This window comes from Canis lupus, chromosome 27, assembly GCF_048164855.1.
Source record: "Canis lupus baileyi chromosome 27, mCanLup2.hap1, whole genome shotgun sequence".
NCBI classification, from domain to species: Eukaryota; Metazoa; Chordata; class Mammalia; order Carnivora; family Canidae; genus Canis; species Canis lupus.
Genome location: NC_132864.1, coordinates 29,181,353 through 29,208,888, shown reverse-complemented (window position 1 = coordinate 29,208,888; position 27,536 = coordinate 29,181,353). Strand labels below are relative to the sequence as shown.

The 27,536-nt window shown below is 46.2% G+C and overlaps 1 protein-coding gene across 5 annotated transcripts in view; it reads left to right on the top strand.

The window, feature by feature from the left end:
• AP1B1 (adaptor related protein complex 1 subunit beta 1) overlaps nt 1–27,536 on the top strand; it is an 82,876-nt gene that overhangs the window by 39,580 nt on the left and 15,760 nt on the right. For 3 of the 5 annotated variants that reach the window (XM_072803146.1, XM_072803148.1, XM_072803145.1), the window contains exons 2-12: nt 6,719–6,781; nt 9,837–9,942; nt 12,374–12,509; nt 13,670–13,915; nt 15,128–15,318; nt 16,312–16,533; nt 19,196–19,316; nt 19,784–19,879; nt 20,879–20,994; nt 21,335–21,500; nt 27,417–27,515. In XM_072803146.1, coding sequence (XP_072659247.1) covers nt 6,745–6,781; nt 9,837–9,942; nt 12,374–12,509; nt 13,670–13,915; nt 15,128–15,318; nt 16,312–16,533; nt 19,196–19,316; nt 19,784–19,879; nt 20,879–20,994; nt 21,335–21,500; nt 27,417–27,515 — 1,536 coding nt within the window. In that variant the 5' untranslated portion in view covers nt 6,719–6,744. The remainder of the gene's footprint in view (nt 1–6,718; nt 6,782–9,836; nt 9,943–12,373; nt 12,510–13,669; nt 13,916–15,127; nt 15,319–16,311; nt 16,534–19,195; nt 19,317–19,783; nt 19,880–20,878; nt 20,995–21,334; nt 21,501–27,416; nt 27,516–27,536) is intronic. The other 2 variants (XM_072803150.1, XM_072803149.1) reach the window with 1 other exon arrangement.

The following is a 27,536-nucleotide window of genomic DNA, read 5'->3' as shown; positions in this document are numbered from 1 at the left end:
CTTTTAAGACTTCTTTATTTAATGTCATACTCAGGCTTTGTTTCCTCTAGATTATACAGTCTTCCATTTTTCTTCTTCAGCGTTGGGTTTTGCTATTTTTTAAAAATTCAATATTTGTGTGATTTACACCAAATGAAATGTCAGTTGTTTTTTTTTTTTTTTTTTTAAGATTTTATTTATTTATTCATGATAGACACAGAGAGAGAGAAAGAGAGAAGCAGAGACACAGGCAGAGGGAGAAGCAGGCCTCATGCAGGAATCCCAATGCAGGACTCGATCCTGGGACTCTGAGATCATACCCTGAATCAAAAGCAGGCGTCAAACCGCTGAAGCCACTTGGGCTGCCGGAAATGTCAGTTCTTAAGTGTACCGTTTGGCCAGTATCTGCATCAAGATACAGATCATTTCCATCACCCCTAGAATTCTTTTGTGCCCCATTCAAGACAGTCCTTCTCAGCTAGAAACATCCAATAATCTGACTTCTACCACCGTAAGTTAGTTTCGCCTCTTATCTAGAATTTCATGTAAGTGGAACCCCACGATATTTATGCTTGTCAGTGTACTTTTATTCCTTCATGGTTACCTATCAGAAGAAATGCGCGAACTAAGTAAAACAGCAAGTGCTGCTGTCTCCATTTTCAAGAGAGGAATTGGATCATAGAGATGAAGTAAATTAACATCAGTTTAGAATTCTTTCTTTTAAAATTATTATTAAAATAAATAAATAAAATAAAATAAAATAAAATAAAATAAAATAAAATAAAATAATTATTGTTGAGGTACCTGGTCAGCTCAGTTGGTAGAGCACATGACTCTTCATCACAGGGTCATGAGTTCAAGCCCTGTGTTGGGCATGAAGCCTACTTAAAAAATAATGATAAAAATAAAATAATTATTGTTATCTTTAGCAAATTTGAGATCTTGGAGAAAAGTTGAAATATATTCAGGGTTTCTTTTATTTTTTTAAGATTTTTATTATTATTTATTCATGAGAGACACACAGAGAGAGAGGCAGAGACACAGGCAGAGGGAGAAACAGGCTCCATATAGGGAGCCTGATGTGGGACTTGATTCTGGGACTCCAGGATCACGCCCTGGGCCGAAGCCAGGCGCTAAACCACTGAGCCACCTAGGCATCCCCAGGATTTATTTTCTTAATGTATTTTTATAGATTTAAATTCATTTTATTAGCTTAAAACTCAGATTCTTTAGCTCTTGTTTATAAAACTACGTTTAGATATGTGAAGACTGGGATCCCTGGGTGGCGCAGCAGTTTGGCACCTGCCTTTGGCCCAGGGCGCGATCCTGGAGACCGGGGATCGAATCCCACGTCGGGCTCCCGGTGCATGGAGCCTGCTTCTCCCTCTGCCTATGTCTCTGCCTCTCTCTCTCTCTCTCTCTCTCTCTCTGTGTGTGTGTGTGTGTGACTATTATAAACAAATAAAAATTAAAAAAAAAAAGATGTGAAGACTTCACAAATTTAAAAAGTGTTGAGGACCTTTTTTTCCTTAAACCTAAAAATCCAGTGGCTAAAATTCAAAGTCTTTAGCTGGGAATATTTTTATGATTTTTCCCCCTTCCATTTTCTCTCTAGGTCCTCAGTTCCACTCTTAGATTACAATACATCTTTGTCCTAACCAGTGTGTCAGTGATTCTCACCAAGGACTTCTTTATAGTTCTAGAAAACATAAAACTACTCTATTTCAGGCTTTGTTACTCAATTTTTTCCCCCAGGTTCATAATTTATTGTACAAATTGAGTATCACATGGTAAGTTGACATTAGCTTCTCCAAGCATGGGAAGTTAACAGATGAGGTCCAAGTTAAAGTCCATTTATATTGCTTTCACAGCTGGTGTTTTTTTAGACCTTAATTTGAAGTATAAAATGCTCAAAGCAATGCCTCTCTATGTGGCCAAAACACAATTCATTCTACCTTGAGAGTATAAGAGTTGAAATATTTTTTGATGCCAGTGAAATGGAACTAGGCATCAGTTTCTGGACCTGCCGTGATTTCAGTCTTGCAAAAGGTAGCAATTCCACTGGTTGTGTCCTTCAACGTACGCAGCTAACCTGTGGCCAGCCGGAAGAAGCCACCTGTCCCGCACGCATTCAACGGGCCAGCTGTTACTCAATTTCTTTGTTTTAAGCCTAGAGGTAAGGGAAAATAGGAGCGAGCGTCAAGAGGATTTTTTTTTTTTTTTTTTTTTTTTTTTTTAAGTAAGATGAACAGGGACTGGTTCTGGTGTTATAGGATCAAAGTGGGAAGGTAGATTTAAGGTAAGGACAGCATCCATGGTTCCTCACAGACAAAACCAGTCCTTCCAGGTGTGCCCCTCTTTAATTTTGACTTTCCCTCCCCTCCCTTAGCCTGTAAATGCAGTGTGACTCATCACACTGGCCATAGCAATTTTTCCAAACCAAAAATTCCCCCAATTGTTTTGTTTTAAGATTTTATTTATTTATTCATGAGAAACAGAGAGAGAGAGAAAGAGGCAGAGAGATAGGCAGAGGGAAAGCAGGCTCCATGCAGGGAGCCCGACTTGGGACTTGATCCCCAGGCTCCAGGATCATGCCCTGGGCTGCAGGCGGCTGCTCAATTACTGTTTTTTAAAGAGTGTCCTGTCACTTCCAAAGACGGAATTGTAAGCTTTTTCTTGCCTGAATTGGCTGCTTGCTTTTAGTTGTGGCTCATGTATACAATCAGATCCATCAAACAAAGTCTTAGCCCCTGGGGCCTCCATTAGTAGGCATGCAGTATATGGCAGTAGGTGAGCAATACCAGGGAAATCCGTCTTTCCTGTGACATCCACAAGTCTGATCCTTTAAACTGAACTGTAGGGTTTTTTCCATTCCTGCAGAGAGAATGAAAAATCTCTTGCACTAACATCTAAGAGGTAACTGCAGAGGAAGGACACAGGAGATAGCCACCCTTAGCAGATCAACAAGGTGCAATTGATCTTCCACAGTGAAATGAGGTTTTTAAAATCTGTGCTCTGGGTGGCTTTGCAGAAACATTTTCACTTCTCTCTACTTTCCCTTCCTCTTTCACTTTAATTTCCTTTATGTGAAAACAACTTCAGAGAGATACGATTTCTGCATCATCAGTCCCATTGGGCCCTTTGCAGAGGGATATGCGAAATAGATACTGCAGAGAAAAGGAGCCAGCACTCACACTGGATAACATTTTATTTTATTTTTTTTAATTTTTATTTATTTATGATAGTCACACAGAGAAAGAGAGAGAGAGAGGCAGAGGGAGAAGCAGGCTCCATGCACCGGGAGCCCGACATGGGATTCGATTCCAGATCTCTAGGATCGCGCCCTGGGCCAAAGGCAGGCGCTAAACCACTGCGCCACCCAGGGATCCCTGGATAACATTTTAAGTTGTGAGTAGTTACTTAGCACCTGTAAAAGGAAGCGTGTCATCAAAGCTTAATGCTATTGGGGTATCAGCACCTGTGGTGGTGGTCTAAATTAGCTGACCTAGTGACTCTGTTGCTTTTTTTAACCCCCCCTCCCCAAAAGAAGCTTCCCAATCTCTCCTCCACCTGGGCAGTTGCATACAACACAAATCTTCCCCAGGAAGTTGTGTTCTCAGAACTTAGGGCCCCCAGATATTGTGTTGTGCCTACAGATAAGGGGAAAGCCTCCAACAGCCTCCTCTACTGGAAAAGGAAGAATTTCGGGACAGTGATGAAGTTAGACATCTAAGGTAGTTTTTGCTTTTTGTTCACTTCGGTTTCCTTCTAGATTTAACAGTGGAGGGGTTTATATGTTATTGTGATTCTTTTCTTTAATTTTTAGCCCCTTTGCTTTCATCAATCCCTCTTCTTAGACTAAACCTAACTTTGAGAAATGAGGTACTTCTATTTTGGATACTTCTGTCGGTTGTGCTCACACCTGTGACTTTTGAACTCACACAGCCCTTTGTTGTGTGGTAGACATCCTGTTCTCTTGTTTACCTGCTCATTCTCAGCACTCCATAAAGAACCTCTAAATTGGTGAGATTTCTCTGAGAAAATGGCTTTATTTATGCTCAAAAGAAAATTGTTTTCACTGTAAGTAAACTCCTTTAGGAAACAAATGCTAAATAGTTACATAATAGATTTGTCAAAAGAGCAAGCCAAGGCTCCCCAGGATGTTCATTGGCCCCTTTTCATTTCTTTTAACAACTACCAACTCAACACTGACCATATGCAGAACCCTGGGCCGGTTATGAAGGGGGAGATGGACAGAGCCATGGACCAGGCTGATGTGGCTCCTCTGTTTGTGGATCTGTCCACAGCCCTGACTCCTGCTGCCAGGATCTGCAAGTTAGAGTCCCCACTGTGGGTCTGTCATTATCAGACACAGCAGTCCCTTCTGCTCTTTCCTGCACTTCCTACAGAAAAGTGCCATCATCCCTTTTCAACCTTGCAAAGCAAAAGAAAGGTAGAATTGTGTTTTTTCCTTTGTACTATTTTGTCAGTGAAGCCTTTATTCCTTTATTTTAATGGGATCCACAGAGGATTTAAGGCAGCCCCAAGATAGCACATACTTGTTCCCCATTGCTTACCGAGACCAAATCTATTGGGTGCCTCAGTTGGGGAGCAGCCTCATTGCCATCCTGCCATGAATACCAGCTTAGTCTGGAGAATTCAGTTGGGTTGGAGAGTAGCTATGTCAGCTTTATTTCCAGAGACTTTTTTTTTTTTTAAACTTTTATTTATTTATGAGAGAGAGAGAGGAGAGAGAGGAGAGAGGCAGAGACACAGGCAGGGGGAGAAGCAGGCTCCATGCACCGGGAGCCTGACGTGGGATCCGATCCCGGGTCTCCAGGATCGCGCCCTGGGCCAAAGGCAGGCACCAAACCGCTGCGCCACCCAGGGATCCCTGTTTCCAGAGACTTTTGAAATGATTCTTGACCTCCCTACATCCATCCCACCAGTAATCTCCATCTTGCTCCCACATAGTAATACATTGAAAGAAGGTGTTAATAGGCTCTGTTTTTTTAGTTAATTAATTAGTTTCAGGGTTTTTAAAAAATTTTTTATTTATTTATGATAATCACACACACACACACACAGAGGCAGAGACATAGGCAGAGGGAGAAGCAGGCTCCATGCACTGGGAGCCCAATGTGGGACTCGATCCTGGGTCTCCAGGATCGTGCCCTGGGCCAAAGGCAGGCGCCAAACCGCTGCGCCACCCAGGGATCCCTAGTTTAAGGTTTTTATTTAAATTCTAGTTAGTTAACATACAGTGTAATATTGGTTTCAGGAGTAGAATCTAATGATCATTACTTATGTAAAACCTAGTGCTGGTCACAAGTGCCCTTGATGGGTTCTATGTTTCAGTCTCTCCCATGGAGGCAACAGAAGGGACAAAGTGAAAAGTGAGTTGTTTTTTCCATTCAGATGTCTGTTTTTTTGATTGTGTGGTTTTCTGTACTGACTGATTGGATTTCATGTTTAAGACATTATCTTAAACATTCTGTACACTTACCGTGTAAGTAGGACTGGATAGTTGTAATTGAAAGTCTTCTGGTTTTTGGACTGAGTCCTTAGCAACTGTCAGGGCTCCATCCTCCCTTTTGGATGGGAGAAGCAGAATTCTGTCATTGATAGAATACAGCTGCTGAGCTCAGGCAGTCCTTAAGATGGTCTCCCAGTCTAACCATTTACAAGCCGTGTGACTTTGGGCAAGTTACTTAACCGTGAGCCTCAGTTTACTCAGCTGTAACGTAGGGTTAAAGCCAGGTATCTTATTGGTAGAACTAAATGAGATAATGTGTGTAAAACCCTTGGTTGTAATAGGGACTCAGTAAATGATAACTTCTTAAATGTTAGAACAACCCCAGAAGGCTCTGCCATGTATCCAGGGTACTTGGCCACTGTGTAGCTTCTTTAATCTTTCATCTGTTGATCAAGGGGAACCATTGAAGGTACATAGTAGATATGCAGTAAGTGTTGAATGAACAAGGGAGCCTTGGTACTTTGTTCTATTGCCTTAGAACAGCACTTCACACTGCGACTTTTGCCCTGGGAGGTGTCCTGAGAGATGCTTTGAGGAAACTTGCCAGTTAAATTTGGGGAATGCTCTAGAATCTACAGTATATAGATAGATTCTAGCTCTCTCTAGAGATAAATAGCACATATCACTGTTAGAGAAGTTCAGAAAAGTTGGAGAGAGAAGAAACCTCTGTAGCTTTTCAAATTTGGCATTTTCCAAGCTCATTTGATTATATGGGGTAATGATGGCACCTCCATGAAGCTGTGATGAAGCTTTAATGGGTTAACATGCCCAAAGCACTTAGAACAGTGCTGGGTAGAGTGAGACCACAAAGGGGTGGCTGTGACTAAGTGCTTTTTCATCTGTGGACTCTTCAGAGTATTTAGCCATTCCCTCGTTGATGGCTATTTCAGTTATTTCCAATGATGTATTGTTACAGACAGAGCTGTGGTAAAACCCTTACATCTGTGCAGGTATTTCTGTGGGTGAGTGTCCTAGAAGTAGAATTGCTGGGTAAAAGGATATGCACACTCAAAAATGTGGTAGATCCCTCAGAATTACCTTCCAAAATCTGATCAGCCATTATCTAACAGCTCATTTGCCCCTTGGAGAGATAAGAAGCTATCTTCCCATACCACGTGTGTGCTGCATCCTTTCTTCCTCCTGTGCTCTAATTGAAAATGGAGTGGACACAACAGAAAGTCACCCCTCTCTTCTGTCTTGCAGAGTCTGGCCACAGATAAGGGACCAAAATGACTGACTCAAAATATTTCACCACGACCAAGAAAGGTACTGTTTATTTCATTGTGGGGTCTTTTCCTACTCTTTCCCTGCTCTACCCTTCTGCCTTCTCTGCCAGGGTGGGCTTTGGGGCAGGGGTGGAGGCCTGGAAGCGAGTGGCAGGAATTACCCAGAGCATCTTTAACCTTGTGGATTCAGAACATTGGAGTGTTGATAGTGTAAGAAATTGACCACTTCCTTTAGAACTCAGGAAGGGAAGAGCACTCTCTCTGGAGGGGGGGCGGGGGACACCCTCTTTTGTTCTGAATGGCCTAATGTTATTAAATATGATGTTTTTTTTTTTTTCCTGGAGGAAGGAAAGCACAATCCTATCAGTAACCTCACAGTGATATGTGTGTGTGTGTGTCTGGTCTTTTTCCATGGGCACATGTTTTACGTGGTTGAAGTCAGAATTTATATCCTGTTTTTCATCTGACATTATCTTAAACATTTCCCCACAGTTCTAACTACTCAATGTTAGTCTGCTGAGTTGCTGCACTGAAATTTGCTAAGCTGGTCTTATGTTGTAGGGTATTGTGGTTGTTTCTGCTCTCTGGAAAACAGATGGTTATAGTGGCTGACGAATGTGCTTTAACCCTGTAAGCATCTTTCGGACTGACCCTTCCTTCCTCCTTCCTTGTTTCCAGCATGATTGACACACACCTGCTGACCAGATGAAAAGAGTCTTGTTGTTGATGCAGCTGAGCCAGGACCTGTAGTCTGCCCCTTATGGAGCACTTCTTCATTGGTCTAGCCAGTTTTTACTGAGCCCCCTCCATGTGCCATGGAGTCAGATTGGAGTCTCTGACCTGGCTTTACTTGCAGTTAAGCAGAGAAGACAGACTATTAAATAGTAATCACGCTAAAGGTGGTAGGTCTGTGCTAAGGGGAAGTGCAGGGAGCTGTGTGGACCTTGGGTGGAGCTAACTAGGTAAGGGGGAGGGGAGAGGAGCAGAGCAGAGCACTTGCTTTCCCCAGGGTACCTTCGGGGAAAAGAAAGCACCTGGGCACAAGTTACTGAAGTGGGATGAAAGGAGAGTTGGAGAGATGTGCAGGGCTAGAGGGGGTGAACATAGTGCTGAGTGTATTAGGGTGTCAGTGGTTGAGTTTTTGCTGGTTTTCCTTTGAGAGGAATGTCCATAAAGGGATGCCTAGGTCCAAGTCAGACATCAGTTATAGTTTTAAGCAACAGAAGGTCCAAGGCAGCTTCTAATAAAGAAGTGAAGGGGATGATATTAGGGAGAGGCAAGGGGAACAGTACCACAGCTTCCATGAGAGATGATTGTACCTGAGCCCAGGGGGTGGGGTAGGGTGCAGCATTGTGGGTAGAGAGAATCCGATGCCTTGTATATGATTGAGGAGGTAGGTTTGGTGGCTAATTGGATTTCGGGCCCATTAGAGGAAAGAGATGTTTTGGAAACAGGCAGATCCCAAGTTTACCTCATCAGCCTTCTTAGAATTGAAGTGACTCAGGCCTAGATCCATTAGTTGATGGCCAGTTGTATTGAATCTGACCGAGCACTTTGAGCAAAGCCCGGGTGGTCCTGCAACATGACGGAGGAGGATCAAAGTCATCATGGTCTGTTGGATCCTGCAGCAGGGAGATATGGTCCCCTCAGTCTCTTGGAGGGGAAGGGCATGTGTTCCTTTTGTCCTAAGGAAGTCGAGTCTGAACTGCAAGGTCTGCAGATTCCTACTGGCTCTGTTGAGCAATATCCTCAGTGAGGCCCTGCCCTGGGCCATGCTTTGTGATTGTTCTTAATTAACTTTGTTTGCTGTCTGTCATCTCAAGTTCTTTCCCTGAGCACCACATTGTTCAATCATGATAAAAACCTGCAAGTTTTCTTTTTCTCACTGTATATCCATCTAGAACTTCTTCGGCACTTCCCCCCACGTGACAGTCTGCTTTATTCTGACCCTCAGTAACTTGAGAGGGAGCCCAGGGCTCTCCCACAAAAAAGGAATCCAAGTCAAGGGTCACATGGCAAATTAATAACAATAGTAGTCACCTTTAATGCAGGCCACTGAGTGCCAGCCACTGAGATGAGTATTTTATATCTGAGTGTTAAATGAGAGAATTCACTGCTCCAGTCAAAGTAGAACGAGTACAGGCAAAGGAAACTGACTCAGAGAAGCAAAGTGATATCCTTAGTTGGCCTGAGCATATGGGCTTTGGAGTTGCAAGACCCAGTTTTGAATGTTGGCCCTACCTGCTACTGGTGGTGTGTTCTTGGGCAAGTCACAACCTCCATTTGCTCATCTGTAAAACGGGGGTGGAGGTATGATGCAGAGTTGTCATGAGGATGAAGTAAGAAATGGAGAAAAGTATGGCACCTGCCTTAGAAAAAGGTTCAGGAAATCCTGGCGGCTGCTGTTTTGAGGGCAGGAGGCCTGTCTAATTCCAAAGTCTGCCCTTATAACCTGTCATTGAGGTTATCTGGGCCCTGAACAATCCTATTTCCTCATTTGTTTTTTTTTTCCAGATTGAGTTCTTAAGAATAGCTTATTATGTGCTCAAGCTCTTATGGAGCAAGTGAATTCCCATTTTCAGAGCTGAGCAACCACTTGTGGCTTAGGAAGTGAAACCCTGAGTGCACTGTTTTTAACTGGAGGTTCTAGGAAAACAGGAAAAGCCAAGTGTGGGAATCGAGCAAATCCTATCCTCTCCCTTCAAATCTTCAGTCCCCAGATTCCATCACACACTGCCTTGAGGACTTTGGGTGAGCGTGGTAGCTGAGAATTTTGCTTTCCTCTGAATATTTTTAACTGTGGCTGACCACGACCTATCCTCACACTTTTTGCCTCCCTCTAAACCTTTGTAGCTTCCACAGTTCTCTCTGTTCAGTCTAGCATATCCTCCAGGCTTCCCTCTTGATGATTCCTCTCCTCAGAATTGTCCCTCTCTACTGCCTCTGTCATGAAGGCCAAGGACCTAAAGCTGCCCTCAGCTGGTAGCACAGAATGTCTTACCTGCCTCTGCCCTCCCATCCTTTGGAATTTGGGGATTGAGAATGACCCCCTGGTAGGGTGGGGGTGGATCACTCATACCTGCCTCCTTTTTTAGGGGAGATCTTCGAGCTGAAGGCAGAGCTCAACAGTGACAAGAAGGAGAAGAAGAAGGAGGCGGTAAAGAAAGTGATTGCGTCAATGACCGTGGGCAAAGATGTCAGGTGTGCAGGCGTAGGCCGGGTGGCAGCAGGAGCGGGGCTCCAAAGCTTGGGTCTAGTTCAGATCTCTCATTGACATTATCTCTAGGTACCTGTGTCTCCCCTTGTTATAGCTCCCTTCATGAACCACCTTTCCAAACAGAAGGTTTTGTTTACAGAGGGGTCCTATGCTCACATGCTGCTGGGGTGAAGTGGCAGGAGAGTAAGTGAAGTGGGCAAGGTCAAAAAGGTAACAAGCAAATGAAGTGGATGTAGCAGAACCCTGTCAGAGATTCCAAAGGATTGCTGCCAGCTGGGGAGAATGAACCCAGTCTGGGCAGGTCTGGTTTTTTTTTTAAAAAATAAGAAATCAGGATTTTTCATTTTAAATCTCTTTATTTTAGGTTTCCAAGATGATATTAAACAAATACTGTAGTAACAGTAACACACACCTGCAGATGGAATTTATCGAATTTATCACTAGTTTGCAGCCTCTGCTTTGCATCTGATTGCCAGAGCAAATCATATGTAGAATGCTGCCTCACCTTTGCTCACACTTTTGCCCTGTGTAGAATGTCCCTTTCCCCTTTTACATTTACCAGCATGTTTTCCCATCTCTTAAACCCCATTCACGGTGTCTCTGTTGCCTTCACTTGTCACCCCAGCCCACCCCCCTGAGTGTGCAGCATTTGTTCTGTGTTCCTATCACCTGGCACTAATTCTTGACTGTCCTTTTATTATGTGTACTTGTGTTTACCTGCCCACCATGTCATACAGTCCCCAAGGAGGAGGATTGGATTTTGCAACAACTTAAGAGTTGCACAGTATTTGAGAGTAAGCAGAAAACTTTCAGATAGGTTCTCTAGCAGTTCTTTACAATTCCTATATTGCAGGTAATGATGTGTTTACTGCCAAGGAAACCAGGTAAAGAAAGGGTCTAGTGGCTGCCCAGCAGTCACGTGGTTAATAGAACTAGGACTCAGGCCCAGCTCTTCTGAAATCGAAATCCAGGGCATTTCCACCCATACCCTCTCCTCTATGCCCTCATGGTGCCCAGTTCCTGACTCATAGGCCTGGGCACTGATGTGGAGCAGCTCCTCATCTGGATCCCACATCAGGATCACACTTCTCCAGACTTCTCTGTGGATTGCCTTATCCTATTGCCACCTCAGCAAGGGACCTCCTAACAGCACCACAGTAGAAACAGTTCTGCAGAGAGACCTGCTGTAGACAGAGTGGCAAAAGGATCAGGCGTCTGCTGGAAAATTAGGCCTCCTTCCAAGTCACATCCTTCCAGGACAAAGCCATTCTCCTTCAACTAGAACATTGCTGTCACCTCCTCACAGAGGAAGCACCTTTGTTCTTCTGTCTCAAGCGAACTTGTTGTGCTGATGTGACAGGCCCATCAGCTGTTTCTCCTCTTCACCTTCCTCTTTCTTCTTGGTTCTTCATCTTCCAAGGTGATGCATCAAGGTCAGCATTATCAACTGGGTTCCCTTCTAAGGGAGTCCAGGGAGCTCACTTTGACCTCTTAAGTCTCTGTTACTGTGTCCTCGACCATTAAGTCACAAGCCTTGAGAGGGGAGGTAATGATGCCAGAGAGAGGAAGGAAATTGACCTCTAAGCATATTTCACATCTCAGGGGGTTTGGGACTCTGGGGTACCGTGTTGGGAGGGGTTCCACCCAGAATAACAGCAGTCCTGGGCATGGGCTTTAGAACCAGAGCTGGCTCCTCAGGCAGGTTATTTGACATTTATGAGCCGCAATATTGTCTTCTGTAAAATGAAGATAACACACTGGCTTCTTGGGGTTGTTAAATGAGATCACACATACAAAGCCCGGCATAGAGCAAATGCTCCATACATGCTGAGCTAGTTTTTAGTGGGCATCTGAGCTGGCCCTTCTGGTGAAAGGAACATGCCTATTCCCACTTCCCTACAACCATCTGGAACCAGCAGCCCAATATAAGGGGGCCGCATTAAGTTTCAGGGAAAGAAAACAATTGTTTTCATCTATTTAGCACCTCTCGGATGTCAAAGACCAGATATCTGGAGTATGGTGCCCTCTTTAAATATTACAGGGCCCTGTGTAATGGGGTTTTTTTACACCTTCCCTGGAGGTGAACAAACTTGTGGGGGGATGAAGGAGACAGAGCTGGTTTTGAGCCAGGTCTGATAGGCTGTAGAGCTTGTATATGAATGAATCCTGTGAAAAGAACAGAGGACTTTGCTTTTCAAATCACCTTTTCGATTCCATTGCTACCAATAAGTGTTCATGGTTAACAGAGCATAGCTGATGTCCTCCCTTTTACTAGGAAGTCCTGTTATCTTTTTCTTTCTCTCCCATCCACTATCTCTGCGCCCCCACCCCACCTCCCAGACCCCCCATTAGCTCTCTGAAAAACCTTCTTCTTTCTCCAGCCTTAACTACGCTCATGCCATTTTGACTTTTCAGTGCCCTCTTTCCTGACGTGGTGAACTGTATGCAGACAGACAACCTGGAGCTGAAGAAGCTGGTGTACTTGTATTTGATGAACTACGCCAAGAGTCAGCCGGACATGGCCATCATGGCTGTCAACACCTTTGTGAAGGTAAATAGCTTGGTGGGAGGAAAGGCATGGGTGTTCACTGCTCCCTCTTCCCTCCATCTCTTGGGGTGGGACACTATGGCCCTGAGTAAAAACACTCAGGCTCCTTTCTAGTCCCTCTGACTCCCAGCCTGAGGGCCACTTAGTCCTCCAGCAGAGGGCTCCCACTCTCAGAAAAATCAGTTACTATAGACCCTGTTAACTCATTCTGTGTGAGGTAGCCTAAGGCCTTTATTGATCCTCATATCCCCCTGGGGTGCACCAATGCCCTACATCCGTTGCCAGGGCAGAATTCAGCATCTCAGAGCTCCTGTGTTCCCCTTTTAGACTTTGCCCCTTTCTGTGTTTTCCACTTAGATTAAGGAGCAAACGGGTGGGGGGGGCACGCGGCGGGGGGGGGGGCAGCCTCAGTGGTGCAGTGGTTTAGTGCCGCCTGCAGCCGGAGGTGTGATCCCAGAGACCCAGGATCGAGTCCCATGACGGGCTCCCTGCATGGAGCCTGCTTCTCCCTCTGCCTGTGTCTCTGCCTCTCTCTCTCTCTGAATAAAAAAAAAAAAAAAAAAAAAAAAAAGCAAATGGGGACTTGAAGTGCCAGGGGTTTTTTTGTTTTTGTTTTTGTTTTTAAGATTTTATTTATTTATTCATGAGAGACAGAGGCAGAGTGAGAAGCAGGTTCCCTGTAGGAAGCCCGATGTGGGGCCTCGATCCTGGGACCCCAGGATCATGCCCTGAGCCAAAGGCAGACACTCAACCACTGAGTCACCCAGGCATCCCCGAAGTGTCAGTTCTGTCTACCTTTAGAGCCTTCCTAGCTCCCCTTACCCTGTCAGTGCTCAGATACGGACACATGATGGGTTCTTTGGGTTATGGTACCTGATGGATATAGGTTTGAATCATGGCTCTGCTCTGTGACTGGATGAGCTCCCAGTCTTCCTGGGAGGCTCAGCTGCTTCATCTGTCAAATGGGAACAGTATTATATGTCTGCTGTGAGCATCAGAGTCAACAATGCACAAAGCCCAAGCATAATATGTGGCAAATGCTTGATGCCCATACATGACACTGACTTTTGGCACTGATGGCCACAGTTAGTGGGAGATCCCATAGCAGTATCTGATGTTGCTGAGCTTGCCTCTGCTGCCGGCCAATGACTGGTTCCCCTCAGGACTGTGAGGATCCCAATCCCCTGATCCGGGCCCTGGCTGTGCGGACCATGGGCTGCATCCGCGTTGACAAGATCACAGAGTACCTGTGTGAGCCACTCCGGAAGTGCCTGAAGGATGAGGACCCATACGTGCGCAAAACAGCAGCTGTCTGTGTAGCCAAGCTCCATGACATCAACGCCCAGCTGGTAGAGGACCAGGGCTTCCTGGACACCCTTAAAGACCTAATCTCTGACTCTAACCCCATGGTAAGCCATTGCCACTCACCGTGCCACTTCACTACCTCCTGGGCTGCTTGGGAACATCTTGGCTCCACCCTCTACCAAACACTCCCCAGTTCTTGGAAGTCAGAGTCTTGCTGGGTAGGCTAATTGTTCTCATGCCTGCAGTGGTTCAGGCACCGTCTTTGGAGGGAGCTAGACCTGTATTCCCTTCTCTGCCCCTTCTTTAACATGAGCTGTGTGACCTTGGGCAGACTGCCCAGCCTTCCAGAACCACCTTTTCTTCATCAGTAAGATGGATCTAATTCTCCATGGCTGGCAGGAGTGTTGTGAGGCTTAAGCTTTGAAGGTAATGTACCTAGCATGGCCTGGCACACAGTGGTGCAACCAAGACTAGTGTACTCCTTACCCTAACAGCCACTGTCATTGTCACTGTCTACTCACCAAGATATCAGTGAGCTCTGAATGTGAGGTTCTCTTTCCGCACGTCTTTGGGTTACAGCGTTGCAGAGGGTCACCCTTGAAGTAGCATAGCCTGGAGGAGAGTGCACCAGGATGTGGCTGGGAGGGGAGCTCCTCTCCTTCCAGTTTGGAGGACAGTTCAGCAGACCCTGTTTGGAGTGAAATACACAAGCTCCTCAGCCTAGCCATCCCACTCTGTCCTATGGAAACACTGGTCACATAAGGGCACTGAAAGGCCAGTACAGCATTGGCCATTGGAACACTGTTTGTTACAGGGAAAAGTTGAAAACCCTGCAGAATACACATAAAAACAACTGCTCTGGTAGAAATGGGTTGAGAGCCCAGTGCTTCACCTGGCAACCCCTTTGGATTCTTGCCCCCCATCTGTTACCAGTAGCTCTGAGGGGTTCTAGAGGAATCTTCTAACTCCAAGAAGCACACTTGACATCCCCTGAAGTGAGCTGTTGTAGCTGGTAGGCAGGGGCTGCATGCTAGATAGCTAGGAATGTTTTCTGCTGCCAGGCATTTAGAGCTGGATCTTTCTTTTGTTTGTTTTCTTTCTTTTTTTTCATTGGTGAGGGCACTTAACATTTGTTCTGGTTTACAGGGGAGTCAGTAGGGTGAGTGCTCAGAGTGGGTCACCATGCTGCAAACCCTGCCCATCAGGTCCTGTTCCTTTCAGGGTATTCAGGCCCTCACCAGCGAGCATGATTAGCTCCAATGTGGCTTGGCCCAAGCAGCACCCCCAGCCTCTGCCCCTCCTACCCTCTCAACCAGGTGGTGGCAAACGCAGTGGCTGCCCTCTCAGAGATTGCTGAGTCTCATCCCAGCAGCAACCTGCTTGACCTGAACCCGCAGTCCATTAATAAGCTGCTGACAGCCCTGAACGAGTGCACCGAGTGGGGCCAGATCTTCATCCTGGACTGCCTGGCCAACTATACGCCTAAGGATGACCGGGAGGCCCAGAGGTGAGCAGGTTTCCCCTTGCTTGCCAGCCCAGTGACCTGGTCCTTGGCGGGGCTTCAGCCGTGAACTGGGCCTCAGACCTCTGCTGGGCCCTTTGCCAGGTCCTTGCCCCACAGACTATCCTCAGGCACGTCTCAAGGGAGGCCAGAGCCAGGCAGTCAGCTCCCTACTCAGCATGAAACAGCCAGAACCAAGGCCAGCGCCTGATCTGATTGTTGACAGAGACCCTGATCACCTTGGGCTGAGTAAAGGAGGTAGATAGCACCAGAGTCACCATTCGTTGGATTCTTTCTGGGTGGCTGGGGCTCTGCCGAGTGCTTCCTATGCATTAGATGCTCCTTAAAGCATCTCTGTGAAAGGTGCCCCATCTTTGTCCACATTTTACAGGTAAGGAAACACTGGCTCAGAAGGTGGAAGAAATCCTACAGTTCACCCAGCTGGGTCTACCCTGATGTTTGGTCATAACCAACATGATATCTTGCCCGTTTTGAACGAACCCTTTTTTTGCAGTGGGAGAAGGGAAGGATTTGACACCCAGTGTTTATTAACTACTATGCATAGGGCTTTTTTTTTTTAATTTTTTTTTAATTTTTATTTATTTATGATAGTTAGAGAGAGAGAGGCAGAGACACAGGCAGAGGGAGAAGCAGGCTCCATGCACCGGGAGCCCGATGTGGGACTCGATCCCGGGTCCCCAGGATCGCGCCCTGGGCCAAAGGCAGGCGCCAAACCGCTGCGCCACCCAGGGATCCCTGCATAGGGCTTTATGTGCGTTGTTTCATGGAAGCCTTCAGCATCCCTGGGAAGATGGTACCATCATCTCCATTTTCTAGATGAGGAAACAAACTCAGTGGTTTTAACCTGTTGGGGTCAGTTAGTGAGCACCAGAAACAAGATCTAGATCCTCCTACGGAAAACATGTTCTCTTAATAACTAAAAACAGGGTATTTCCCTTGTCTGTCTCTCCTGTTTACCCCCCTTGGAACGGACCCCAGCATCTGTGAGCGGGTCACCCCCAGACTGTCCCACGCCAACTCTGCTGTGGTGTTGTCTGCTGTGAAGGTGCTGATGAAGTTCATGGAAATGTTGTCCAAGGATCTGGACTACTATGGCACACTGCTCAAGAAGCTGGCCCCACCCCTGGTCACGCTACTGTCAGCTGAGCCTGAGCTGCAGTATGTGGCCCTGCGCAACATCAACCTCATCGTACAGAAAAGGTACCCAGACTACTGCATATGTGCAGTGTGTACCTGGGATTGGGGGTAGAGGGGAGGGATATTTCTTCCTGGGAACAGGACCCTAAAGGGAAACTGACCTATAGCTCTGTAGGAAATCTCAAAAGCTTAATCCAGGAGCCTTAGCCATAGACAGCTTTGTCCTCCACGGGACATTTGGAAATGTCTGGAGACATTTTTGGTTGTCAGACTTCAGGGGACTTTACTGGCACCTAGTGGGTAGAGGCCAAGGATGCTGCTCAACACTCTACAGTACACAGGACAGCCTCCCCTCCCCCAGAGAACTGGCCAGCCCAAAATGTCAGTAGTGCTGAGAGTGAGAAACCCTGGCTTAACCTAATCAGGTAGCAGGTCAAGTATAGACCAGCATGGTGCTTTTTAACCACAAAAAATGGATGGCTCCATAATTCACAGAACCCTCCTGAAACAAGATATAAGATTCTGTCTGTATTTTTCCTGGGGATAGAGTCTATAGCATTAGTCAAATTCTCTGAGGTTGGAGGACTCCAAAGTGGCAAGGTACTATGGACTTTGCATCAGCCTAGGGCCTGAGGTGGGGTATATGAGAATCACTCAGATGCCCATATCTGGCGACGCTTGGGTGGCTTAGTCAGTTAAGCATCAGGCACTCTTGATCTCAGCTCAGGCCTTGATCTCAGGGTCATGAGTTCAAGCCCCATGTTGGGCTCCATATTGGATGTGGAGCCTACTTTAAAAAAGAAGCTCATTTCTGTTGGCCCCATGGGAATGACCACAACTGTAAGCCACTGCCTCAAAGAGAAGGTGCCTGATACCTAGGATGGGTAGAGCTTAAAAATAATTAGCAGTGTCCGAGGGGCCCAGAATAGGAGGGGTTCTCTGGAACAATCCAGAAAACAGTAGGGCTTGTCTCTGGAGTTATCCTCCCAGCCTTTTTGGTCAAATGGCTCGCTCAGTTACTAACTCGTGAGCATCCATGTTTTACAGTAGTCCCCTTGCTGGAAACAGGGCTATGTGAAAACAAGGGTTTCTTGTAGACATTCTTTCTTGGAAGACAGCATATCTCCCTGTCCTTGTAGCATCATTCTGGTTCTTAGAACACTTTTTTTTTTTTTAAGATTTTATTTATTTATTCATGAGAGACACAGAGAGAAAGAGAGGCAGAGACACAAGCAGAGGGAGAAGTAGGCTCCTCGCAGGGAGCCTGACTGGGACTCGATCCCGGGTCTCCAGGGTCACACCCTGGGCTGAAGGCAGCACTAAACCACTGAGCCACCCAGGCTGCCCTTCTTAGAACACTCTTGACGGTCCAGAGATATCAGTAGAATTATGGCAGTTGTGAAGATTGAGAGGTAAATTTGGGAAAGCATTTTGAGTGCCTAAACAGAGCTAAGAGACTAGGGATTCATTCGTAGTTGCAGTGTAGGATTTAGTAAGATATAGCAACCTAAAGATCACGATCAGCGTGAAGGGCTCCCTGTGCTATATTTAACATGGCAAATCTCTTAAGAAGTTGACCAGGTTGCCCAGGCACCATCTGGCCTAGTCCCCACATTGGGTCAGGCAGCTTTTGCCAAGTCCTGATTGCAGAAATCATGTCTTCCTCCTCTCCCCACCCCAAGCTTGGGATCCTGTCTCTCCCACCAGGCACGACAAAGGCTTCTGCAGCTTGCACAGAAGCACGGAGTATTACCTAGAGTCCCTCCTTTCTCTCTGCTGTGTCTTCTCCCCTCTTCACCATCTGTCCTCATTCTTTTTCCTTCTTTCTTCAGTTCTGGAAAGGGCATAGAAATAAGAGCTGAGGATGGTGACTCTTGATTCTACCCTTATTAGCACTAGATACACCTGGTGCAAGCCCCCACCTTTCAGATTTCCTCATCTAAGAAAAAAGAGGTGGGTGGTACCAGTTGAGGGAGGAGCAGCAACACATAGCAAGTGCATCTCTGAAGTAGGCATTGATCATGCTAAATGCTTCCTGTCTAACTCTCACAAGAGCTCTGTGATGTGGGTGTCTGTTGGGGTCCCTGGGACCACTCTGATGTTTAGAGATTCTCTAGAAGGACTCATGGGAACTTATTGGAGACTCAGCACCCTGGGTTTTTATTGGGGGCTGGTCACATGGTCACCTACCAAAATTTCAAATGCCCAGAAGGAAAGCAGATATTCAGCATAAATCATATTGTTTATACAAACATTATAGGCATGGTTAGCCACCTTTATCATTTAGGGAACAGTGAGAACACTCCCAAAAACTGAGTTCCCTGATGCCAGACCTTTCTAAGGCTGGAGACTGAGGCCTGCAGTGCTAACGGTGTCATTCTGATTTTGTGAGTGAGGAAGCAGAGGCCTCAGGTCCCAGCTGGGATTGGCACTGAGGTCTGATTCCCATACCTGCTGCCTGCTACTCTCAAATACGAACTAACTCTTGCTCATATTCCCTCTTCCCTTCCTGGAATAATGTTGGACATACAGTGGCCAATCAGAACCTTCTGCAGGCCTTCACTGGACTCTCACTCAGGAACTGTGCAGCCGTGACAGTGACTGTCTTCACTGATGTTAGGATCTACCTCAGACCGCAGAAATACCCCAGTAAACATGAAAGGGGTTTTCTCACAGGGCTTATGCCTTGCTTTTTACTCTTTGGGCAATCCTGTCTTGCCACCAGGCCTGAGATCCTGAAGCATGAAATGAAGGTCTTCTTTGTGAAATACAATGACCCCATCTACGTGAAGCTGGAGAAGCTGGACATCATGATCCGTCTGGCCTCCCAGGCCAACATCGCCCAGGTTAGCAGAGGGCTGTAGCTAGGGGCATGAACTTTGATGTTGACAGCAACACCACCACCAGGCTGTGGTCTCTGAGTGGGCTGCCAGAGACCACAGCTCATCATTAACAGTTCATCTCATGAAGAGTGCTTAACAAGGCTCTGTAAGCAAGCACTCAACAAATCTTAAAGGTATTTTTGTGATTAAAACATTTGTTCTCCCTACTATTACTTATCCATCCTTTGAAAAGTGGTAGTCTGGTGGCTCTGTTAGCTAGCTCAACCTAAACAAGGGTTGTCCAGTCCTGCCAACTAGTTCTTCCCTGCTTTCCTCTTCGGACATCTGGTAGCGCTCTCCTTCCCCTTGGCCCTTCTTGAGCAGGAGGCAGAATGCCATCTTTCTAACAGTCTCTGCATACCTGTTGTCCAGGGATGTGGGTTCCCCGGAAGTTCCCACCCCCAACTTCATCTTTTCTCTTTGGGCCATAGGTCCTGGCAGAGCTGAAAGAGTATGCAACAGAGGTGGATGTGGACTTTGTACGGAAGGCTGTACGAGCCATTGGGCGCTGTGCCATCAAGGTGGAGGTGAGACTCTGGGACTCTGCCCTTTAGCAGGAGAGGGAAGGAAAGGAAGCTGAAACCAGAAAAACTAGTCTGATTCTAGAAGAATCTGCCGGCTCCTCATGGTCCAGGAAGGCCTGAGGGTCACCACTGGAGGCCCCAAAGCATCCATTGTGCAGATCTGATTGGGCTCCTTCTCTCTCTGTGATCACCTTTAGGCATTCAAGTTGTTGCAGATGAAACAAACACATCGGTAACCATGGGTTCTCCCACAGCATTAGCTAAGAGGGTGAGGCATCCCCAGCTGGTGGTGCCCCTGGTAGACTTAGCTTTCACTTTATGAGTTTTGGGGCAGGGTTCTCTGCCTGCTGAACATTTTAGCGTTAATCATGATTCAACTAACCATATGCCGTTTTCTCCAGGCTCTCAAGGGCTGTCCAGACCTCTGTGTCCTGGCATTTCATCCCTTATATTCTCTGCCTATGGTGACCTTCCTTAACCACTGAGCTGACTCTTTAAGTTAGTTCGTTGGGGACTGGGAGATCCTTGGACAGCTAGTCACCCCAGCCCCTTGAGGCATTTTCCCCTTGCTGCTAATGATGGCATCCTGAGAATCTCTCCCATAAGGGCATTAGTGTAACATATTGGAATAAGGGGTTGGAGGGGCTTCAAGTAGGGACTTTCTATTTTTGGTCATAGGGTCCTGTTTTGGGAAACAAGTAGAAGTGAGGTGGTGTCAGGCTGGAACACAGTCACTGCCTCGGCCTGGAAGTACTTCAAATACCCTCCCCACTCTCAGGAGATCTACTGGCTTTCTTAGTCTAACTCTCTAGGTCCCAGCCATCCCCAGGTTGTCATTTTGTACTCATTCTCCCACTGGTTATCTGGAGAAAGTGTTCTCTTGTTTTCCCACTGTGACAAGAAAGGGGGCAAGACGTGACTGAGCCCTTGGCTGAGGCATGGTCATCAGAGGTTCTGTTGGAAGTGGGTACAAAGGCCTTGCCCACATTACTCTTCCCACAGCAATCTGCAGAACGTTGTGTGAGCACACTGCTCGATCTCATCCAGACCAAGGTCAACTATGTGGTCCAGGAAGCCATTGTGGTCATCAAGGACATCTTTCGCAAGTATCCCAACAAGTATGTGCCCACCACTCTTAGTGTAAGGGTGATGTGGCTGTCCTGGGGACAGGCATGGAGGGGAGGGGAAGCAACAGGAGCCTCTCCCCTCTTCCTTCTCTGCCATAAATGGCATTCTCAAAAGAAACCTATTGTTTTTTCTTACTTCTGAGTCGCCCCTCCTCCACTCCCCAAACCAAATAAGCACTAAAATGTAGCAGATAAACTCAAATCCCATTACTCACCACCCTCTCAGGATCTTGTGGGGCAGCTTCCTGTCTCTCTTGGACTCTGCTGGGCCTCCTCTGGGTTGTGTGGGTTCCTTCATTGCTCACATGCTCACTGTGTGCTTGTCTCTTAGGTATGAGAGTGTGATCGCCACACTATGTGAGAACCTGGACTCCCTGGATGAGCCTGAGGCCCGGGCTGCCATGATTTGGATTGTAGGCGAGTATGCTGAGCGAATTGACAATGCTGATGAGCTGCTAGAGAGCTTCCTTGAAGGCTTCCATGATGAGAGCACCCAGGTGAGCCATCAGGTGTGGTGACTTGGGCCGGGATGTGGGTCATGACTGGCAGCTTGGTACCACTGCAGTCCATCCCACTCTGAAATCCTCCCCTCAGTAGTCCTTGGGGCTCTGCCCTTCATGATACAGCATTGATGGTGTGGACAGATAAGTGATGTAGGGCTGACAGGGATGGCCCCTTTTGCTCTCATACTCCAGTACCTAAGGGGGACTATGGGCGCAGTCTATGATGGTGCACACTGACGGCAAGTAGAAATTTGGAGGTTTAATTTTATATTTATCTTCGGATAGGTAATTCTTTGACTTGGTTCAAAATTGAAAAAAAATATGAATGGATGCATGATGAAAAGTCTCCTTCCTACCACTTTTCTGGCAACTCAGTTCTGATCATGGAGATCATCAGTGTCATTTCTTGGTTTCTTCGAGGTACTTCCAAAGACAGTATAGGAATACATACTCCTACATACGAGTAAACAAACACATATATAGTTGGTTTTTGTTATTTGTGATACTTAAGTTTTATAAAGTCACTGCAAATACTGAACTAGCAAGTACTAAACCATTGTTCCTATAAGCCTCTGATCACATTTTTGTCAATCAGTATTTAATCTTGTTTTTTATGTGTTTCTGTTTAGGGACACTTTCTTTTTATTTTTTATTTTTTTTTAAGATTTCATTTATTCATGAGAATACACAGAGAGGAGAGAGGGAGAGAGATACTGGCAGAGGGAGAAGCAGGCTCCATGCAGAGAGCCCGACGCGGGACTTGATCCCGGGACTCCAGGATCACACCCTGGGCTGAAGGCGGTGCTAAACCACTGAGCCACCTGGGCTGCCCATGGGACACCTTATTTAATATATATTATTGATTCATTTGTATTGAACTCATAGCTCCCAGCACTGTAACTCACGCCTGTACGAAGCTGATCTGACACACATTTTTTTCCGTAAGGCAAATCACAACTTCTTCATGCTTCAGAACACTAGACAGCACTTCAACATTATACTTGGGGGCCTATTTAAACATGAAATCACCAACAAAAAGCAAAATTTGAAAGACGTAGCCCTAAATAGATTATGAAAAGAACACTTGTTTATAGTATAAGCTGAAACTAGGCAGAGCGTCATCTCCTTTGACCTCAGCTGGGAGCATGTACCTCAGGTGACTTGAACTTTTCACTGCTCTGCACTTAGTTGTGAAGACCATGAAAGCTCCCCAAACATTGATTTGGGGGTTATAAATACATGTTAGGAAATGGGCAAATTTGAAATATGGGCTCTGCAGATAAGGATCCACTGTGTATATGTTACCATTTATTCATTAATTCATACGTACATACGCACATACATACCTACTAGTTTCCACACAACATGGAGTCCAATACAGGGCTTGAACTCATGACCCTAAGATTGAGACCTGAGTTGAGATCAAGAGTTGAACATTCAACTGACTGAGCCACCCAGGCACCCCACCTCTCCTTTATTTTTAAACACTACTGTGGGGCACCTAAGTGGCTCTGTTGGTAGAGCATGCAGCTCTTGATCTCATAGTTGTGAGTTTGAGCTCAATGTTAGGTATAGAGATTACTTAAAAATAAACACTACTGGGCAGTCCAGATGGCTCAGTGGTTTAGCGCCGCCTTCGGTCCAGGGCCTGATCCTAGAGACCTGGGATCGAGTCCCACGTCGGGCTCCCTGCATGGAGCCTGCTTCTCCCTCTGCCTGTGTCTCTGCCTCTCTCTCGCTCTCTCTTTCTCTGTCTCTCATGAATAAATAAAATCTTAAAAAAAAAAAAAAAAAAAAGAACGAAATTGTACAGCACTTTGCCCTTTTCTCTTAAAAATATATCTGAAGTTTCTGCTATTATAATTTATGGGACTCTTTATGGCTGCATAGTGCCATGTTTATTTAACTAGCCTCCCCTGATGGATATGTAGGTGTCAGTCTTCTCTTTTAATCAGTACTGCTATGAATAACCTATGTAGGGCACATCTGTAAGTATAGCTGGAGGATAAACTGTTAGGTAAATTCTTTCTGGTAAAAGGGCCTGTGCTTGGAGATGTGGGGAAATATTCCATATTTCTTTTGGTATGGAAATTGTTCTCATTTACATTCCAGTCTCAGAGGTAGCATAGCCCTCCCTTTACCTCCCTGCCAACGTAGTATATTCTCAAACTGTTTTTGCCAATCTGATAAACAACAAGATGTACCTTGATTGGTTTTGTTTGCATTTCTGTTGTGTGGAGTTGAGCATCTTTCATTTGTATTCCCTTTTCTGTGAACCAGGCACTGTCTGCTCATGCAAGACGGCTTTTAAAATGGGTTTGTAAGCACAGAAATATTTGTTTCCCAACTGGGGAGTGTAACCTATTGGGTCAGAGCATGAGCCTTAGAATAGGAGACCCCAAACTCCGAATCCCTCTTCTGCCCCTTCCTGGCTTGGTGGCTGTACACTAACTCTCTGCCTTTCTGAGCCTTAGTGTCCTCATTTATAAAAAGAGGGTGATAAGGCTCTGCCTCATCCTGTTGCTCTGTAAGTTAAATGGGATGCTTTGTGTAATGTCCTTGTCGTGCACCCAGCCCATGATAAGCACTCATGAATGGTAGTATTGGTGTTGATCAGAATTGATTTAAAAGTAAACTGGTCCGGCAACAAAGGAGACCTACTGGTTCCTGTAGCTAATAAGATCCAGGAGTGTGTTCTCTTCAAGCATGCTTAGGTGAGGGTGCCCAGATGGTGACATCAGAGTTGTGTCTGTCTCCCTCAGGCGGCTTCTCCTTTAGGAAGGCTCCCAGGAGTATGGCCTATGTGGGGTCAGTGGTTCCAGGCTGTGTCCTTACTGTACAGCAAGTGCCCTAATCCCTTGGTAGTTCCAGCAGCAGTCCAGGCCTGTTTGCATTACCCTGAGCTAATTGCCATGATTCCAGTTGGCCAGGTCTGTCAGATTCCTATTCCAGGTTCCATAGATTGAAACAGAGGAGGGTGATTCTCTGAAGAAAAGACAGCATTTCTGTTACCAGAAGACAGACTAGGTGCTAGGTGGGCAAAAACAACAAATGTCCATCACAAAATAATAGTAGTAACTCCTACCATCACCCGGTCCCACTGTCATGTGCCAAGTCCCAGGTCAGCCTGCCTCAGGCCGCTTTTACTTTCACCACCTACTAGCCGCCTTAACTTGCTTGTCTCTGAGAGAAGCAGAGCCTGGCTTGGGATCCCTTCTGCCCTGCAATCAAGTCCTGTCTGGGATTACTGCAGAAGGTATCCTCTGGGGGGTGTTTCTGTCCATATATTAAAGTAAATCTTGTGGGGATCCCTGGGTGGCGCAGTGGTTTGGCGCCTGCCTTTGGCCCAGGGCACGATCCTGGAGACCTGGGATCGAATCCCACGTCAGGCTCCCGGTGCATGGAGCCTGCTTCTCCCTCTGCCTGTGTCTCTGCCTCTCTCTCTCTCTCTCTCTGTGACTATCATAAATAAAATAAAATTAAAATAAAATAAAATAAAATAAAATAAAATATAAAATAAAATATAAAATAAAATAAAATAAATAAAAATAAAAAAGAAAATGAATCTGTCCTGAAATGACTCTGGCTTTTTAAAAAAAAAAAAAAAAATAAAGTAAATCTTGTGGCCACTTCTGCCTTCTTAAAGCCTGCTGAAGAGCCCAAGCTTAGAAAATTTGGACAAGGGAAAGCTTGAGCAGGAACTTGGCTTGAGGAAACAATCTAATCTATGTTCCTCCCCTGTTGAGTGGCCTGGAGCAAGTTAAACTTGCCAAGCCTGTTTCTTTGTCTCCAGTGCAGGGTTCCTGCAAAGCTTATTGGATGATGTGTATAAACTGGCCACTCCAGTACTCTGCACACTGTAGCTGGGTGGTGCTGGTGGTGGTGGTTTTAATTAAGTGGCCAGCTCCCTTTGCCTCCTGGGTTCACAATACCATTCAAAGCTTTTATAAGAATACTTGTTTAGTGCTTAACAGTTTGGGAATTAAGTAACTAACTTACCTACTTATTTATTTATTTGGCCCAGCGTGGAGCCAAACACAGGGCTTGAATTTAGGACCCTGAGATCAAGACCTGAGTGGAGATCAAGAGTTGTATGCTGAACTGACTGAGCCACCCAGGCACCCCAGGGAACTTATTTTAGATTGTCTCTTTAAGACTCCTTGCTCTGAGCTCTTAGGCCTCTCCAGCCATGGACAGGGAGCTCAGAAAGTCTTGGCTGAGGTGGTATGTCAGTCCAGTCTGCCTCTTGCCCCTGTTTGGATAGTAGCTGAAGCAGAGATATCATTGCAGATAGGTTGCCCTAAATATGCAGGCTAACATGCGGGGGTGTCAGTGTGTTGGTGAGAGGTGGGAGGAGTTGCGCTAGTGGCCAGAGTTCCTAGGCATGTAGCACACCTGACAGTGATGAATGATGCCAAGCAGCCAGCTGACCTAGGTTGAGGAGAACTTGGTAAAGAATTCCCATGTGCTGGCTGCAGTGATATTGATGATCATTGTGACAGCTGTTGTATATTGAGCAGAATAAACGATAAGTTCTTTACGTTTCTTTTTTTTTTTTTTTTTTTTTTTTTTTACATTTCTTGTTTTATGGACTCTTCCATTAATCCTGTGAGGTATTTATATAGACATTATAAATGAAATGGAATCAGAGAAGTTGTATGACTTTGTCATAAACTGAGGTGTGATGTAACTCTAGCTTCAAAATCAGCTGTCATATGGGGATCCCTGGGTGGCTCAGCAGTTTGGTGCTTGCCTTTGGCCCAGGGCGCGATCCTGGAGTCCCGGGATTGAGTCCTGCGTCAGGCTCCTGGCATGGAGCTTGCTTCTCCCTCTGCCTGTGTCTCTGCCTCTCTCCTCTCTCTATGTCTATCATGAATAAATAAATAAAATCTTAAAAAAAAAAATCAGCTGTCATAAATTATGATTTTCAGAGTTCATGAGAATCCCCTGAAGCAGGCACCCATCTCCCCACCAAATGAGGATAAATGGCTTCCCCTGGACTACCTGGCCAGGGGCTGTACCCAAGTCCTAGAAGCCTGTTCCTGGGCTACCTCCTACCTTGGCAGCCCACTGCTCCTCTACTGTTGGCCCATGTGTAACCAAATCATAAGGACTCTGGATCACTTGATTCCAGACATGGACCATTTCTTAAGTGCTTGCTATGCACTGGACATTCAGTAGAGCAATAACCAGAGATACAACCAGATATACAGTCATCATCTCTGCTGTCAAAGGGCTGTCTCCACAGGACAGCCTGATGGCTGGAAAGCATTTCTAATACTGTGGGGCAGTGCTGATGAGGGGGTGCAGAAGTGTGGGGGTGCTGGGGGCAGCATGAGCCCTAAGGGATGAGAAGATGTTGGCCAGGCGAGGGCAGCAGGGGGCATGATCTGGTGAAGGCAGCAGCAGGGTGAGATACGGGGGCTGAGAGAGGGCTGGGCAGGAATGGTTCCTACCTTCTGGTAGAAGCCCAGCTCCTTGATGACAGGCTGCCTCTCTGGGCCCTGCTGGCCCAGTCCTTGGGGCCTCGCTGGCATCATCTCTGCTGTTGACATATGGTCCCTTTAAGAAGCACACCAGCTACATATGTTGCCTTTTTAAGCTGCGAACTCCTTAAGGCACCATGAGGCTGGGAGCCCTGACAGGTTTCTAGGACCCTAGTGTTGGGCTGCCAAATAGGGCTATCTCCTTCCTGAGTGGTAATGCCAAGGTCTAGGCTACTTAGCATGACCAGCTCCCGGGCCTTAGTCTGCATTCTGTGACCTACTCCAAACCTGGGAAAGCTCTCCTCAGCTTCCAAGGCCTTTGAACAACAGCCTTTCCCCTTTCTGAGGCCCTCATTTTGTTTTCTTCTATCCTCAAATGAAGCCCTTGCTTATTCTTACTTGTCACCTCTCTGTCTTCCCACAGGTCCAGCTGCAGCTACTGACGGCCATCGTGAAACTTTTCCTGAAGAAGCCGACAGAGACCCAGGAACTGGTACAGCAGGTTCTCAGCTTGGCTACTCAGGTCAGTGCCCCCCGCCTCTCT